This window comes from Paroedura picta, chromosome 8, assembly GCF_049243985.1.
Source record: "Paroedura picta isolate Pp20150507F chromosome 8, Ppicta_v3.0, whole genome shotgun sequence".
NCBI classification, from domain to species: Eukaryota; Metazoa; Chordata; class Lepidosauria; order Squamata; family Gekkonidae; genus Paroedura; species Paroedura picta.
The window spans coordinates 70,924,773-70,942,334 of record NC_135376.1 but is presented as its reverse complement, the minus strand read 5'-3'; the positions used below and the strand labels follow the sequence as shown (position 1 = coordinate 70,942,334).

Below are 17,562 nucleotides of genomic sequence, written 5' to 3'. Positions count from 1 at the left end.
CAGAGATCCTGATTACTGTAGAGCTTTTAAGGAAGAGAGAAGTCTCATAGGTGGAGATTATCCCATCATAGTGCTGCCATAAAAGGAAAAAGCACATCGGCAATCAGCAGCTGTCCTGATGCAGTGCAAGCTTATTCATGCTCTTGATTCCTATGTGCACTTGTGAATGTACATATGTGCTGTCAAGTCAAAAATGACTTATGACAACCCCAGCAAGGGGCTTTCAAGGCAAGTGAGAAGCAGAGGTGGTTCGTCACTACCTTCCCCTGCAGAGTCTTCTTTGGTGAGCTCCCTTCCAAGTACTAACCCTGCTTAGCTGCCAAGGTTTCATGAGATCAGACTATATCACATCACCTTCCCTCCCTGCATGATTAAGAGTGAGTTACAGTCCATGACAGTCCAGAATGAGGGTTTTCAAAAAATTATGGATTAGAAATTCCTATTTATTTAACTCCTATTTATTATGGGCTCATGCAGGAAGATTCCAAAATTCACATTTAGAGGGATATTCTAGTGCCCTAAATAGATTGTATTTGAATTATATTTAATGAACAAAACTAAAAAGCAAACCCCATGTTACTGCTCTATGCTATGTAAATCATCACAATGGCTTTATGCATAGCTATATATAAGTAGGGATGGGCACAAACAGGCTCATGGGCCAAAATTTGGCACAAATTCAGGCTGCTTCAGAACTGCCAAACCAATGTTTACCGAAGGCACCTTCTCCAAACATTTAGCAGACTTTTGTCCAGTTTTGTTTGGCCATTCGATGCCATTTAGACCTAATAGCCAGTCAGTGCAGCAGACACGGCTGAGCTCTTATGTTTAAATGGAAAAGTTTCACTGGAAATTGTTGAGCCTGCCTAAAGAGTGGTACATCATATGCTGACTTTGAGATTAAAAAGAAATAATAAAGCCAAGGCAAAATCAAGAAAAAAATATTTTATTAGTTGCAATTCTCAAAATTCCCTACACATTTTGCCAACAGGCTTCTTCAGGGGAATCTGTTAGTCTTGCAAAATTGCTTTAAAAAGAGTACAAGATGAGCACTTATGTAGATCTGGTTTGCTGGTTGTAGTGTTTCTCACCAGCAATAGGTGCCTTGCCCTGTGTGTCAGAAGGTTCCTGGTACTAAGGAAAGTGGAAGGGATATGTTGGACCCACCCACCCTGTAAAAACTCTTCCATGACTTTATATCTGATTGGATGGAGGGAAATCTGATCCAGAACTCCTCAAACTATGTTATCTTTCCCAACTTCTATGTCAGGGTTGCCACTTTCCAAGTGAGTTCTGGAGAGCCGCCAGAATTACAAGAGATATCCAGATTACAGCAATCAGTTCCCCTGGCAGCACTGGAGGGCAGATTCGATGACCTTTTACCCTACTGAAGTTCTTTCCCTCCCCATACTCCATATCTACAGAAATCTCCCAATCCAGAGTAGGCAATTTAAGTCAGAATCAGTATTTATTCTGTTGCGATCCAAGACCAGCCATAAAAAGAATAGCATACAAGCAACAAGTCTATCCACAGAGACAACTAACCATTTTATTCTGTCCACAAATTGCACTTGTGACTGATTCTCCAGCATCACTGAGAGTTTTTTCCTTCCTGATTAGGCGTTATGATCTCATTAAAATAACCAAAAGAATGAAAACATTTCCAACTTTCCCAGCTCAGCAAAAGTAATTAAATACTGAAATTAAATATTGGCTGATGAAAGTGAAACCAAGAAGTGTTGTTTTTACTTTTAGTCTTGAGAATACCATAAAACAGTGGGTAAAGTTGTAACTTTATTTTTAGCTTGGCTTGTGTGTGTGTGTGTTTTCCATTACCCTGGTATATGTTACATCCTTTTATAATACTGTAAAACACGCAACTTAAGAATAAGTTTGCCAACCTCCAATGGGGCCTAGAGTCCCCCCCAGGATTTTCAGACCACAGAAATCAGTCCACCTGGGGGAAATGGAAGCTTCAGATTTCTGTGGTGAAATTCTCACCAATGATCCCCCCCACCACAGGCACTGTTCCTAAACCTCCAGGACTTTCCCAGGCTGAAGTTGGTACCTAAGAATAATCTGTCAAAAACAGTTCCTCATAATTGCCAGCAGGAGATGGGGATACGCAGGAGCGGGGAGGAGTGCTGAAAATTCATACAACATGGTGACATCACCCAGAAGTGACATCGACGTTGATGCTATAAATTTGGGTTAAAACTCGATGGTAGGATTAGCCTCTTACCATACAGTTTTGCCTCAAAACCAGAGCATCGCCCCCCCCCCCCAATGTTGCTGACATGTCTGCATTGCTTCTGGGTCATGTCAGCATGTCACATTTGCTTCCTGCTTCTTGTCCCCATGCCTGGTAAGTTCTTCTGGTTTCTGAGAGCCTGAAAATCAGGGAGACAGGCTCCAAACTGGGGGGGGTCCCCAGGCCCAACTAAGGACTGGCAACCCTATGTTAATCACTGTCCAAGTTGCCTACTGCCTTATTGGTACTCACTCACTATATTTTACTTTTTTATATTTCACTGTACTTAATAATGACCATTTTTAGATATAAACAACTGTCTTTGGAAAATGTTGAGTGCTGCATATCTTGTGGTAATAAATAGCCATGCATATTCTGATCACATCCTGTTACTGTACTGAGATTTGAAGATGGTTTAGAAACTTTTAATTAGTAGAAAGATTGCTGGCTGGTGTAAGATATAGGAAACATCTTATCAGTCTCAAAAGCTAAATTGGCAGCTGATGCATTCATAGGGGGGGGGGAAAGAAGAGATGTTTGTATAAGACCACCTGCTTCCGTTAATGGAGACTCTAATCTGTGTACCTTCATTGTCTCAGCTATGGATGGGGCCCACCAGAGGCAGGATCTGCTTGGTAATGGTACCTTGTCTTCTGAGCTCCTTCTCCACAGCTGTGTACCTGGCTGGCTTTGGTGCCTGATAAGAAACACTGGGTTGAATCCTACAGCTCCACTCTACTAGTGCCACAAGAAGCTTTCCTCTGGCACATGGGGTCTCTTCCGCCAAGTGCAAGGGCTCCTCCAACCGGAAGGCCAGCTGTTAGTAGAACAGGTCTATGGGATACAAAACATTACTAATGGACTGAATTTAAATGTCATAATGATGGGAAACTGGCAGCTACCTCAGTAACTGTTTTACTATATGAGAGATACAAATACTTTAAATAAACTATGAAATAACATGAATTATTTATAAATTGCTTTTAAGAGGTGCTGTGCAGAATGAACTAAAAACAACCATCCAAACCTTGCAGGTTAATAATCTAAAACAAGACCTTTAGGGTAAGGGACGGTCACAAAAGACAACAGAGCACAGAGGAGAGAGGACAAAGGCTCAGGGGACATGACCCACTTTCAAACTGCTGAAGTGCCTATCAAAGAAAGAGAAGTGCAGATGCTGGGAGGCAGCAAATCCCAAGGGCACAGCGGCAGCAAAAGAGAAAGGATGGAGAAGTGAAAACAGGAGTAGTCCAAGGTCCCCCCAAGAGGAATATATTGTTAGAGTGAATACTAAGATGGAAAACAGAGAGAGAAGATGGAATTTACTTCCAAGTCAATATGAACGTATGAAGGTACCTTAAACTGAATCAGACCATAGGTCTATCAAGTTCAGCATTGTATACTCTTAACTGGCAGCATCTCTCCAGGGTCTCAGATCTTTCACATTGTCTCCTACCTAATCTTTATAACTGGTGGTGCTGGCAATTGAAACAGGGACCTTATGCATACTAAGCAGATGTTCTAAGCCCACCTTTCTCAAGTTTTTTACCATTGAGAAAACCCTGAAATGTTCTTCAGGCTTCAAGAAATCCCAGAAGCAGCGTGATTGTGAAGAATATGGCTGGGAAGCATAGCTGTGAACATGCCCATCCAGGGCCTCTCCCTTTCCCAACCCCTCCAGACCCATCATTGGCCATGGGGGAGTGGGGTTAACATGACCATATATGGTCATATTATCCAGTGAATAACAATTTTTAACAAATATATTTAAAAATAATTAACTCCTACCCAGTCAGGAAACCCTTCCAGGGCTGTCAAGAAACCTCAGGCTTTCACAAAACCCTGGTTGAGAAAGTCTATTCTAAGCCATAGCCCCACCTTGGGATACTTCCAGTATAATTAGGGTGGTGTCACAATTTCCAGAGTGTGAAAAATTGGGCAGGACAAAAAGCTAAGGGCAGTAGGCTCAGGAAGACAGCTTCAACTTACCTCAAGTAGAATGTTCTGGATTTAAGACTGATCTGGCCAGATACCATAGAGCTCTCTGGCCAATCAGTGAGCAGAATTCACCAATCATAATCTGTAGGGCAGGGGTAGTCAGACTGCAGTCCTCCAGATGTCCAGCGAACTCTGGCAGGGGCTCATGGGAATTGTAGTCCATGGACATCTGGAGGGCCGCAGTTTGACTACCCCTGCTGTAGGGGGTTTTATGTTATGCTAGCTCGGTTCCTTCACACACCAATGCAGTGTGGTGGTGACTGCTGGACTAGAATCTAGAAGCCCCTGGTTTGAATTTCCAATCAAGGGGGAAATGAAACAAACAGTGACCTTTCAACCTCTAAACAGAAGGCAAGCAACACCAATATGAGTCATTATTCAGATGAAATAAAATTCATAAAATTGTGTAACATAAATGCCACACTGATGGATGTGTACATGACAAAAACCAGCCAATACAATTACAAAATAAATACTAGAATTAACACCACATAAATAATGAATGTGAAGGAAGAAAATGTCAGCATTTATACAAGGAGACACAATGCAATGAAAGGAACATGAATATCTACTCCATAGGAGATAATGCTAAAATGGGAAGGAGCCACAACACTGGCTCAATCAGGACAGCTGCCGTTGTAAAGTATGTTGGCGTCCTTCATTTCTCCAGTTCTCTTTGAGCTGAATATTTTTACTCATAGACAGTCATAAAGGACAAAATCATGACCTCCACAAGTATCAATGCATGACAAACCCTACAATAACTGTGCACAAATGTTAAATGCAACTACAGTAATTCTTTCCACACGATGTGTTTCTACTTTCCTGTCAAAAAGCTAGATTTGAAGGGTACTACTGATAAGCAATTGCAATTCAAGGACTACCAGCAGCACATTTATTTCAAATTATTTGGCTTGTCTCTCACCCCATAAAATACGGAACAGGAAAATACCATCTGTAGAGGAGGAGAAAATCCAACGTTAGGCTCTTATGTGGTCTACATATTGATGAAACTTATGAAAAATAAGTTTCTACATCTTCCACTTTCTACTTCTTGTGCCCTATTAATGGGAGCAGCTCAACCCAGAAATTTAAAGACACCAACTATTTTGCACCTTTTCTTCAGCCAGCACTAAGAATCTCTTTCAACCAGTTTCTAGTCCTCAGCTTGTTTTGTGTACAGGGTTGGACATTTCTGGGCACCCACTTAGATGGGTGACTAACCGATCCGTAGCTGCAGGACAGCATCATGGATCAATGCCCAAAGCCTAATGGTGCCTCTAGCAGTAGAACCACCGTCTTGACCATGCATACCTGTACTGGCTGCTGGGCAGGGCAAACCAAGGATTAGAACTTGCCCCAGTGTCCAAGGATGCTCTGCTAGAGTGACCCTGGTTTCGTTTTTTATCTCCATCTCCTGGAAGCCTGCTGTTCTGCAGCAAGAAAATTCTTACCCATAGCCCAGCCAGGCATTGTTTATTTTTTGGATGGCCTGTGTGTAGGGTAGCCAGGTGATCCGAGGCTTGCCTGGCAGTAAGGCAAGAGATGCTTGGAGGTGGTTTGCCATTTCCTGCCTCCACATCATGACTCCTAACTGATTCTGCACACAGTCGCAAAACTCACGCTGCCTCCTGATTGCAAATGTGTGGTTGTAAGCCATGCATTTGCAAGCTTCCTTATGGAAGACACTTCCCACATTTTCCCTCCACCTTGTCGTGGCTTTTTGTCTCCTGATGAGGCATCAAGGGAAAACAAACCAAACTTTTCCCCCACCCCTGCTCCTCGGCTTGTCAATCACAGCAAGCCACCAATCAAAGCACAGTGGGTTGTCTCAGGGACTCAAATTTCTGTCCCCCCTGAGCCCCCCTCCATTTTGGGGGGGGGGAGTGCATTTCCTCATAGCTGTGCAGTAATGTCACAATGTAAATGCATTTTAATTTAAAAAATTAACACTTCCACATTGCTATGGACAAATGCTACAACAATAAAGCATACCCCCCCTTCTTGGGATTTGTGGTGTTTCAGACTCTATTTATGTTTGGGTAGAGGTGTGAGAGGCTGGACATGGCAACTGGACCCTGAAGAGTCATTGTGTGTAAACAGTAGGCTTAAAAACAAAGAGCCTAGCTGATTGGTAGAGGGCTTCATCACGCACGCCCCCCCCCCTTTCCCCGTTCATTCCCTACCACCAGAAAACACAAACAGAACTGTGTTTTGCTTGCCTGATCCCAAAAAGATCATGGACACGTTAGGGAACATTTCATTTTTAACTTATGCAAAGTATCATAACATGGACCACAGCTTTTTAAAAAAAATTCTCGGAGAAGAAAATGGAGAGGGGAGAGTGGGTGCAAGGGTGGGCATAACACTGCAGGGATGGTTTCACGTTTCTCCCTCCACACAGGCTTGCCCCTGGTTGCTCCCTGATGTGAAGCGAGATAGCAAGTGGCAAGTATGGCTAGGTAGCTCTCAAAGCTAACCTGACTCCCAGTGTCCCCGCAGTATCCTGTGCCCCGAGCTGTGCGAGACTAATTGTGCTTTAGGCTAGAGGGAACAGCGTAATTAAAAGCAGATGACCTTCTCTTCTGTCTTCTTGAATAAGAATCTTGCTTAAGTAAGCCATTTAAAACATAGTGGGGGTATCTTCAAGTTTCCCCAAAGTTTTGTCTCAGACTACACAGCAAACAAACAAGGGGAGGGTGGGAACGACAGATATGCAGCTGTCCTCGGCTGATTCACTTTTCTGGTGCTTGTTGCTGACGCTATTTTTGCATTTTTGGGAGACGGGTTGTTAAAATCACTAGTGCTAGCGGTATTTCTTCAGGGTTTAGTGCCTTCTCAGTCCCAATGCATGTAAAGGCATGCGCGTCCATGCAAGCAGTGAAATCCTAAGCAGAGTTTTGTTTTCAATAGTTGCAACACATAATTGTCTGGCACTTTATAAAGTCATAGCCTCCAACATGTCACAGGCAAAAACACTCATGTATACTAGCTGTAACATTCCTACATCACAATATAGTGCACACAGAAATAAATGCCACTATTTTCTTTCAAGTCAACGTACCTAAGATTGTAGCCTCAAAATGCAATCCTAAGAAGAGGTACACCCTTCTAAGCCCATGAGTCCCTGCCTCAGCTTCTACTGTTCCACAGCTAAAGGTCCTTTTCAGCATCCATTTGCTTCATAATAATTTGTCTTGTACAGATTAGCAAACCAAGGTGTGTTTGTTGTTTTGGCTAGGGACACATTTCTGGGATTCCTCCAGACATTGCTTGAAATCAGATTTGTCTCTGCAGGCTTAAGGGCCAGAAACTTGATTTTTAAAAAGTGAACACTGGAATCCCCCCCCCCCCAACTTCATGCTTGCAGAAGTCATTTATGGAAACATTCAAGGTACATACAGATGCAATTCAAGCATGGATATACACAAATCAATTTCGGTGTTGGGTAATAATTGCATCTCAGAAATTAAAATAGGGCTGACCTATGGTGACTGTTGTGTTTTCTAGACAAAGGACAACAGAGGACAACAGTTGGCCATTACATGTTTCTGTGCAGCAACCCAGGACTTTGTTGCTGATCTCCCATGCAAGTACTCCTCAGGTCTGACCCTTCTTAGCATTCCAGATCTGATGAGAACAGGCTAGCCTGGGACATTCAGCTCAGGGTGGCGAGATATATTCTTGTACCTCAGCAGATATCCAATCATTATATTTTTTTTAGGAAAACCTTTGGGGATATAGTAAAACCCTTTGACTGACGAGTAGTGGATAAAATATGAGGAATATAAAGTATTAGCCATCTCCAGCATTAACTTTGGGGAAAATCTGAATTAGATGGAGTCAATGATGGAAATATGTTGGGATGGTCAGCTTTGTCACTTCTGAGGAAATGTGGTGAGGTAGGCTAGCTCTAGGAATTGATAAAAATGCTATGGCAAAATCATAGAATGTCTGCCAGTTCCTATTGCTGGGATGGGGGATTCTCCTGCTGCCACTTGGAGTAGCGGTGAGCAACTAGGGCTGCTGCCCAGGGGTCTCCCCCCCCCCCACATAGCCTGGCAGTCCTGATTTGAATGCAGTTCTTCAGCCATGTTTGAGACTTCATAAATTTTCCTGCTCTTGCTGCCTGCTCTCTGCCATGGGCAGCAAAGAGCAATATTTTCAAGCAACATTTTCAAGCTAAGCTACTTTTTTGTTCAGGAGACAGCATGCAGGCCTGTCAAAAGGCCAAATACCCTTTTAAAGTTCAGGACCTGAATGCCACTCACTCAGGTCTCAAAGAGATAGACATCACAACACTCCCTTGCAGCATTACTTGCAGTTAGTTCAAAACTGAAAAGTATTTTTTTTAAAACTAAATGGATGAAAAAATTAGGAAATTCGGAAGGGAAGAAGAATGACCAAAGTGCTACAGGAAAGTGCATGTATAAAGTGCTGCAAAGTTTCAGATGTGCAGCCTTGGCAACAGAGAAGCCTCTCTGCTGACCTCTGAACCCCCAAAATCACTTAGTAAGCCCCTCAGCAGAGTAATACCCTTCTAATGCTACTTGATCTTGGTTGGCCTTGCTGTTGTTAGCCTATCCCACTCAACCCTTGGGATTTTGAGAAATGGTGGAGCGCGCCACCCCAAAATGGCTATCACAGCTGGCTAAGGTTGTGAAATTCCTAGAGATGGGGGTGGGGGGGGGGAAGCTTGGCAACGCTGAGATGCCTTCAGTGGGGTTTAATGACATGGAGTCCACATACTCCCTCTAGGGAAACTGATGCCTTTCATTTGGACACTAGTTATAATGCCAGGGAGCCTCTTGTGGCGCAGAGTGGTAAGGCAGCAGAAATGCTGTCTGAAGCTGTCTGTCCATGAGGCTGGGAGTTCAATCCCAGCAGCCGGCTCAAGGCTGACTCAGCCTTCCATCCTTCCGAGGTCGGTAAAATGAGTACCCAGCTTGCTGGGGGGTAAACGGTAATGACTGGGGAAGGCACTGGCAAACCACCCCGTATTGAGTCTGCCATGAAAACGCTGGAGGGCGTCACCCCAAAGGTCAGACATGACCCAGTGCTTGCACAGGGGATACCTTTACCTTTATAATGCCAGGAGATCTCCAGGCCCTGCCTGAAGGTGGCTACCCTACAGCTGGCAGAGCCAAACAAGAAGTAGCTGCCTCAGGAGGCAAGCACAAGGCCTCTCTCCTCACTTTACAAAAGAAGAGCAGAACAGAAATGAAGGAAAACCCAAGGGGTGAGGGTGCAGAGATTGGGGAATAAAGAGAACTAAGGGAAGGCCTGGCAGTGAGGGGGAGAGAAGGGAGAAAGAGTAAAATGGAATTAAAAGGAACCTCTGAAGGGGAAATGGGACCATAAGCCTGGCTGTTTACCAGTTGTAAACAGTTACCACTGATATTCTAGTGGCTGCAGCCCCTGTTCCAGCTGTAGAAAACCCTTCCATGTAAAAACGACCAGCCAATAACAGGCCCCACTTTACAATGGCCCCACTCCCTTCCTAGAAAGCATTGTGAGCACTACAGAAGGTGCTGGTAGGCAGCACAGTATGCAAGGGCACCCTCTGAGGAATGCTGGCCGAGTCCACATCTAAGACGCTGCTCCAGTGTAAATAACATCAGAATTCCACTCACAAATTGTGATCTATAAACCATTCTTTATTTATGTTTTTCTCCAAACTGGTCGTCTTTTTTGAATGCATGCCAAGTTCCAATTCAGAAAAACAGGGTCGGTTTGTTTTTTTTAAAGCCTAGTGCTTGTTTGTTGAAACCCATACAGAATAGGCATGCATCTAATCATTCTGCCACAATTCTCCATACCTACATGTAACTTCTTACCATGTCATGGCCACTTACTGAAAAGTACAAGAAATCACAATCATGTGTAATGTCCGGCTTTCATGGGAATCATAAATGTGGAATAACAAGAATGTTATAGAAACCAGCTGTCCGCATAGTTTGACGCTCAGGTGTGTGGTTGCTTGTGCTCATCTGATAACATTACAAGTGGTCAACAAAATATGTGACAGGATATTAATCTCTAGCCACACACTGATGGCTCTATAAACATTTTGAGAGTTGCATTCATTGAAAAGAAAGCAGCTTAAATGCAAGGACTCTGGATATTCCAGGACTCCAATGGCTGATCAAAGTTTGGAGTTATTGTCTCCAGGGCATGCTTATAATTACATTTACACTGGTTAAGTAGTGCCCCCCCCCGCCTTCCCCTCAAAGTAGGGATGCCAGCCTCGAGGTGGGACCAGGGGACCCCCTGGAATCATCTCCAGGCAACAGGGATCTGGAGAAAATGGCCACTTAGAAGGTGGGCTGTAGAACAATACAGCCCTTTGAAGTTCCTCCCCTCCCCAAAACCTGCCCTCTGCAGGCTCTACCCCCAGATTTTTCTCCAACCTGGAGCTGGCAACCCTATACCAAACTCTCAGGAGCTGTTGCTGGGTGTATGTGGTGGTGGGTGTAGTTTTTTCTCCTACACAATTCTCAGCCAACTAGAACTCTCCCAGCTTCTTCCTGGGAAGCTATGACAAACTAGCAGAAAACTGAAATTCTCTGAGACCTGCCCTTACTAAAAAGATCCTCTTGTCCATATATCTGAAACTATGGAATAAATGTAATAGATGACGAATGACCTTACAGCACAAATTCTGGTTTTTCAGCAAGCTTCAGGGCCTCATGCATTCCTGCGGCTGATAGCTTACGGTTGATATTCCTGTATCTGCACTGCAGCAGATTGCGATAGGTGGTCCTCAGGTCCCGGTTGAAGAAAGCATATATAAAGGGGTTGATAAGAGAGTTTGCATAACCCAACCACAGAAAAGTCCTCTCCACCCACAAGGGGATACAGCTGCAGGACCTTCCACAAATAAAGGGTCTAGCAGTGGAAAGTATGAAAAAGGGCAGCCAGCAAACAGTAAAGGCCCCGACAATAATCCCAAGGGTAGTCGCCGCTTTCTGCTCCCTTTTGAAGATGGAAATGTTCTTCCGTTCATGCTTAAGCAGCCGCGAAAAATTTGTGCATTCCTCTGACTCCTTGTGCAGTTTGACCATTCCGTTTGCGGAAACCATCCCTTCGTTCTCTTCAGGCCGTGGGAAGCCAGCAAACTTGTGTTTGGCAGCGCTCTTCTTGGCCGCCTTGAAGATCTGATAGTACATGAAAAGCATGACGGACATGGGGATGTAGAAAGCCACAGCAGTGGAATAAATCGTGTAACCAAAGTCTTGGCTTATTAAGCACACTTTGCCGTCGTTGACATTCTGAGCCCAGCCAAAGAGAGGCGGCAAGGTGATCGAAGCAGACAGCAGCCACACGCAGAGGATCATCTTAGCCATGCACTTCCCGTTTTGCCTTACGGGATAGGTGAGAGGCCGGGTTATGCCAAGATATCTGGAAAAAAGAAAGGAAAAAAGGAGGCTGAGTTATTACACAGCTGAGGCCTGATTGTGGATAAAGCCACGTCTGTTTTAAGAAAGAAAAAAATAACTGAAAAACAATGGCATGTTATTTGCTTTGTTTAAACAAATGTAACACATAGTGTTGTGCTTCTAGGCCAACACCCTGATAGGACAGAACAGCTACTCTCATGGATGTTTAAGGAGTTCTTCTCGGTTTCCAGGGCTCCCTGCAGTAGGCTGGCCCCCTGTGTTAGACTAAAAAAAGGGCTAAGCTAAGAATGAACTCACTATACTCCATGTACCTTCACTTACAGAAAAGTGGGATGAATTTCTAGGACATTCAACCAAGAGAAGCATGCACATTCATTTTTTTTCCTTGAATGCATTAATTCAAGCACACACGAAGGAATGGATTACATGATTTCTATTTCTTTCCATAGACGAAGGTTGAACTGTCTAGCAATTAATGGTGACATACATGACAAAAAGAGTATTCCATCGGTTCAGTTACCAGGGTCCCCCATAAACCCTTCTCACATTTTTCATTCTGTGGCCACCTTCAAATGTGCCAAGGCCCCCTATAGCCCCTGTTGAGACTGACTGGAATAGAAGCTCCTATATAAACTGATGATTAGTGTGTATTGATTCAAATTTGCTTATATGTAACAATTACTTTCCTTTTTAATGTTCTAAGTGCTCTACAGTAATTCGTTCCATTCCAGCAAAAGTGTCCAGCAAGAAGCCTTGAACATTCCCCAAATAAAAAAATTAATGGGATGTGTGTCAAACTTATAGGAATGGGCAAGATCTGTAGCATGCATGCTTCAACAGCATATATGGATATCCTACAGTCGCCATTGGAGGAGATGGGTAATGAGATGTGTATTTAACATAGTCCGATTAAGAACATCCTGATATTTTTAAAATATTCTCATCCGACTGGCTCATTTGCAGACTTCTTGTTCCTTTGAGCACACTTCTACCCTGCTTGCCTCCAGAACAGACTCAATTACAACAGTTGGAGAGTTAGTTAGGGGGTCTCTCTCTCTCTCACACACAAGTTGTTTCTTTTTAAAAATAAAACTATTTTATTCTTTTAAGCAGCTTGGTGCTCCAATCTCTTTGCATATTAAAACTCTGCTTACACTTTGATTGTTATTCTGATCTCTTGAGTCCTAGCAGCTAAGCACAGTAGCAAATGTTTTGCTTGCAGTGATTCCAGGTGGGACTGTAGATTGGGGAGGAGAGGAAATAGAAGTAAATGTTATATCCTCTCCCTCCATGACAGGTAACATTACAGGCCAAAGTGATAAACATTTTGCTTGCCCAGACATCAGGCATGCAACAACTTCTCAATAATGTGTGCAGTTGTACCCAACTGTTTCCACACTGGGAACTTCGATGCCCTGGCTCCCATGCAGGAGCACAAATCCAGGCAGATGAGGCGCACTGGGCCAAATGCTCCCCCATGTGAGTGCGGGAAGAGGCTTTTCATGACCCAAAGGAGTCTCAAAGCGGCTTACAATTGCCTCTCTCCACAACAGATGCCCTGTGATGTAGGTGAGGCCAAGAGAGTCTTGATATTACTGCTCAATCAGAGCAGCACTACTAGAGATGGGATGAGCCCAAGGTCACCCAGCTGGCTGCATGTGGAGGAGTGGGGGAATGAAACCCAGCTGACCAGATTATAAACTGCCACTCTTAACCACTAAACCACGCTGGCTCTCCAGTGAGGTTCCATAAAAACATTCAATTTGAAATGGGGCAGGCAGGATATACATTTCTGTTTCTAGACACAATTTTTTAATGAATTCTAGGCACCCAGAGGAGCTAGAAGATCATAATATAGCAACTGGTACCAGTTTGGGCAGGACTTTCTATAATACACACCATCCTGTCAACACAGTGTACAAGATGTTTGACTACGATCTTTCCAAAAAGATCACACTCAACTAGGTTTGAAGCAGAGAGGAAACCCCAGAAAGTGAATGATTAATGGACAAAATCCTGTGGACGATACAGTTTTTCAAAATGCCCAACTGGAAGTAACAAAAGGTGCCCACAGAATGGTTGAGTTCTGGTTCAGGGGGACACATGGTCCAGTTTTTTTTGTTCAGGAGCAGTTTGCATTCATCCTACTCAACACGTTTGTACTTTTCTTCAAGAACAATCACACTGCACTTTTCAAATTTCCATAGAAGAAAATTCTTCAAAGCATAGTCATTCTTATGCAATGCACCTTAACTAGAAATATTCCTCTTTGATATTTATAATGCTTTAGTTGTGTTTAACGTGTTAAAATAAATCTGAAAGGAAATTAAATGTTTTCATCCTTTTTAAATGAATAAAGGTATTTTCCTGCTATTATCCAGTCATGCTTCATGTAAGAGCTATTTAGAACCTGCAAATCTCTCCCATGGTTTCATTAGTTCAGAATCACTTTTAAACCTAGGTTGCGGTTATTTCACTGCAAGAAAGAAAGCCTTCTTTAATCCTCATCTCTAAATTAAATAAAATGTGTTGAAACATTTTCTCCCCTTAAGAAATAAGAGCAGTCTAACATAGTGGAAATTTCATGACCCAAAACACCACATAATGCCTTATGAAATAGGTAGCCTTTGTGAGAACAGAAGGATAAAATTAATAACATTTATTTTTTCAAGATCTACAAGCTATCACAGAATCACCATTCCAAGGGTTTTTTGAAGCGCCTTTACACATTTAGCATAATCTGTAGACCTGTTAATTTAAATTTGGTAAGCATGCTTATATAAATTCTTTCTCACAAATGATTTAAAAAAAGAACTGTGGTTAAAATAGCTACAGTTTTCTGCTTCTCCCGCAGCATGTTGTCTCTGGGGCATGATCTGTGGGAGAGATTAGAACTCCAAGGCAAGGAGTGGTATCAGGTAATTTTTACCAACGTGGGAAGAGTGCTGCCTCTCTTCTCTACTTTTAAGGTGGTAGAGGCCTCCCTAAATCCAAGAGGCAAAAAAAAATCAGCACATGAAAAGGTTACAATTTTAGAGAAGTGCCAAAAAAAAGGAAATTAAAACAGACTATGACTGAGTAGAGGTGTAGAAATGTACAAGACCAGGGCCAAGTCCATTGCATTCAGGAATACAATAGGTGCTAGACTGGTGGTGGTGGTGGAAGAACTCTGTGGATGGCCTCTCCCTCCCCCCAGGACCTGGAAAGGCTGCAGGCTGGAGGGCCCTGGAAAGGGAACTCACCAGCAGGGGCAGCTCTCATGCGGCAGGGATCTGCAGCCTCCAAGCCTCAGAGGGAGGTGGAAGGAGAAGGCAGGGGTGGGGGATGGAAGGTGATTGGATGGAAGGTGACAGACAGGCAAGCTGGTTGGAGGAAGAGGCACTCAGGGGCGGGACAGCCACCCTGAGTGGGTAATAAGCCATGAGACACACTCCTCCTCCAATGCCTTACCAGAAATATATTATGTGGATGGAAGAGGAGGAAATTGAAAGGCAGTGAGCAGGAGAGGATACTGAGCTCCTTCTACCTTGATGCTTTCCCACTACAACCCTTTCACCTCAGCTATTTTTCCTCTAGAGGATGGAAATCAGCCCAGCTGAAAGCGGAAAAAGTGACCGGGGAAGGTGGCTGAGGAGACAGAAGAGGGGTTCAGTGTTCCCTCCCACTTGCCAAACTTCCTCTATTGTACAGTAGTTCAGGGAGAGGCTGGTCATTGAATTTATGAGGACATTTCTCTATGGGCTGCTGTCCTAGGTGGCCAGGTGTCAAAATAACCAAACCCCAGCAACTCAGCTGGGGTTCAGGGGCATTTCAATCAAACCTTTCAGCGACAATGATTGTCAGCTAACAAATTGCCTCCTGCACTGTTGCTGCCATTTTGTACGAGGAAGCAGTGGGTGAATCAACGCCTATGGACTGACACTGCTGAACTGAGTGGCACGGGCTGAGAGTTCAGCAATGGCTACTTGGCTTGCCTTAGCCCACAGCCATTTCTCACTTTCCAATCATCTCCCAGTGGTTGGCAGTGATTGTATCTGAAGACACAGTTCTAGGGCCAACACACCTTGCTGTACCCTAAGAATCATCATCCCAAATGCCCCTTTGGTTTTATCGTTAATGGCCATTATATCTAGCTATTTCCTAGCACCAAGGTCCTTTATATATAAATATTTTCATGTGAGCAATGAATACTGCTTAAAGTTTAAATTTAGTCCCAAATTCAGGTCAGCCTTGCCCCCAATATATATTTCTGAAGTACTCAGCGGAGTTACTTAATGTGTTCAAATTAAAAGAAATTTTAAAAATCACAGGAGCAAATATACCGAAATAATTAAAATGCATTAGCCTTTAAGAAAGTCATAAGTGCAAAACTGTACCAGTCCCACAAATGTCATTTGAGATTAAAATACATTAAATCTACATAAAATGCATCCAGTTGGTTCCTGTAATGTATTTATTCCCATTATAGATGATGGTTTGGAAAGATTAAACAGTCACCAATCAAGCGACCTCAACATAATTCATCTCAATATGTATATGTACTATTGACCTTGAAAATTAAGATTCTTGTTTAACACAGGGATTTCATTAAACTATCTACTTTGCAAGGGAGTGCATATATTTATTAGCCATATACAGTGGAAAATGAGCTCTCTCATATATTACCTCAAGCATAAGTGGCCCTCAAGAATTACGAGAAGACATATGAAGTACTAGATCTCCCCTCTGCCTTGTTAGCACCTGAAAGGACACTTCATGAGGGAAGCATGAAGACTGGGCAGAAGGGGACTCCTGCAGGGGAGAATCACCAAACAACCCAAAACCAAAAATGTGCTGTAGTAGTATTCTCCAACATATTTGAATTTGGGGTCATTTCCACCTCCTTTACCCCTGTTCCTGTATTCTGAGACTGGTCACATGCACAGAGTCCTACATATGGTCCGGGTCAATAATGGTCATTTTGGGTTGTCACTGTACAATTTAATCTTAATTGAGGGCCAATATCTGTTTTTTTAATTCACTTTGTAATAAATACATGCATATTTTTGAATCTCTTTTAATATTTAATGTTTTAACTCAGTTATCAGAATTATTGGGCCTATGCATTTAGATCTTCTTAAGCTTTTTGGTTATTCATTCAGTTCCCCTGTCCAGCAGTTCTCTCATACAACACCCACAGGCACCCACCACCACCATTCCTGTTACCTCAGCAGCACTCCTGAAAACAACATTCAACTCTGCTTGCACTGAAATATCTCTCAAGAATATGACTGGGCTGAATTTGTTCTTATCATAATACAAAACAAGCCTCTCACAAAGCCACTTGCCAAGACCTTTATGGCAAGGAAGGTTTTCATTCTGCCAAGAAAATCCCTTGGGACTAGATGACAGTCATCAAGAGATGATTTATGTAAGAAAGGAAATAAAAGAATTCTTCTAAGGCAACCATTTTGCAGAATTTAGGACTGGGTTGCACAGCACTGCAGGAACAGTGGCAAAAGGTACTAGAGCTCTCAAAGTTGGAAAATTCCTGGAGATTTAGGGGCAGAGCCTGGAGAAGGGAAGTGTTGGGAATAGGAGGTAATTCAGTGGGTTGAATACTATAGAGTCTACCCTCAGTATGTACATGGCTGCAGCTAGAGTTGTATGCGGCGGTGTCCAAATCAGCTGTTCCAGACTGATGCAGCCAGCGCCACGTTGCAGGGGGAGGGGAGGCGCAGGTACCTGTGCATAACTCGGCGCACACATGCAGGTGCCCATGCCGGCGCCTCCCCCCCCTGCGGCGCAGTGCTGGCTGCGTTTGCGGCCACGCACAACCCTAGCTGCAGCCAGTCTCTGACCTTAACCAGTTCCAGAGTGCTGAAGAACTACAATGATTAATTGTGTGTTCTATTCCAGATAAGCTTGTTTTAA

General features: G+C 43.4%; 1 protein-coding gene across 2 annotated transcripts in view; it reads right to left on the bottom strand.

The window, feature by feature from the left end:
* Positions 1 to 17,562, bottom strand: part of HTR7 (5-hydroxytryptamine receptor 7) — a 63,198-nt gene that overhangs the window by 6,174 nt on the left and 39,462 nt on the right. The window contains exon 2 of one of the 2 annotated variants that reach the window (XM_077350323.1): positions 10,896 to 11,650. In XM_077350323.1, coding sequence (XP_077206438.1) covers positions 10,897 to 11,650 — 754 coding nt within the window. In that variant the 3' untranslated portion in view covers position 10,896. The remainder of the gene's footprint in view (positions 1 to 10,895; positions 11,651 to 17,562) is intronic. The other variant, XM_077350322.1, reaches the window with a different exon arrangement.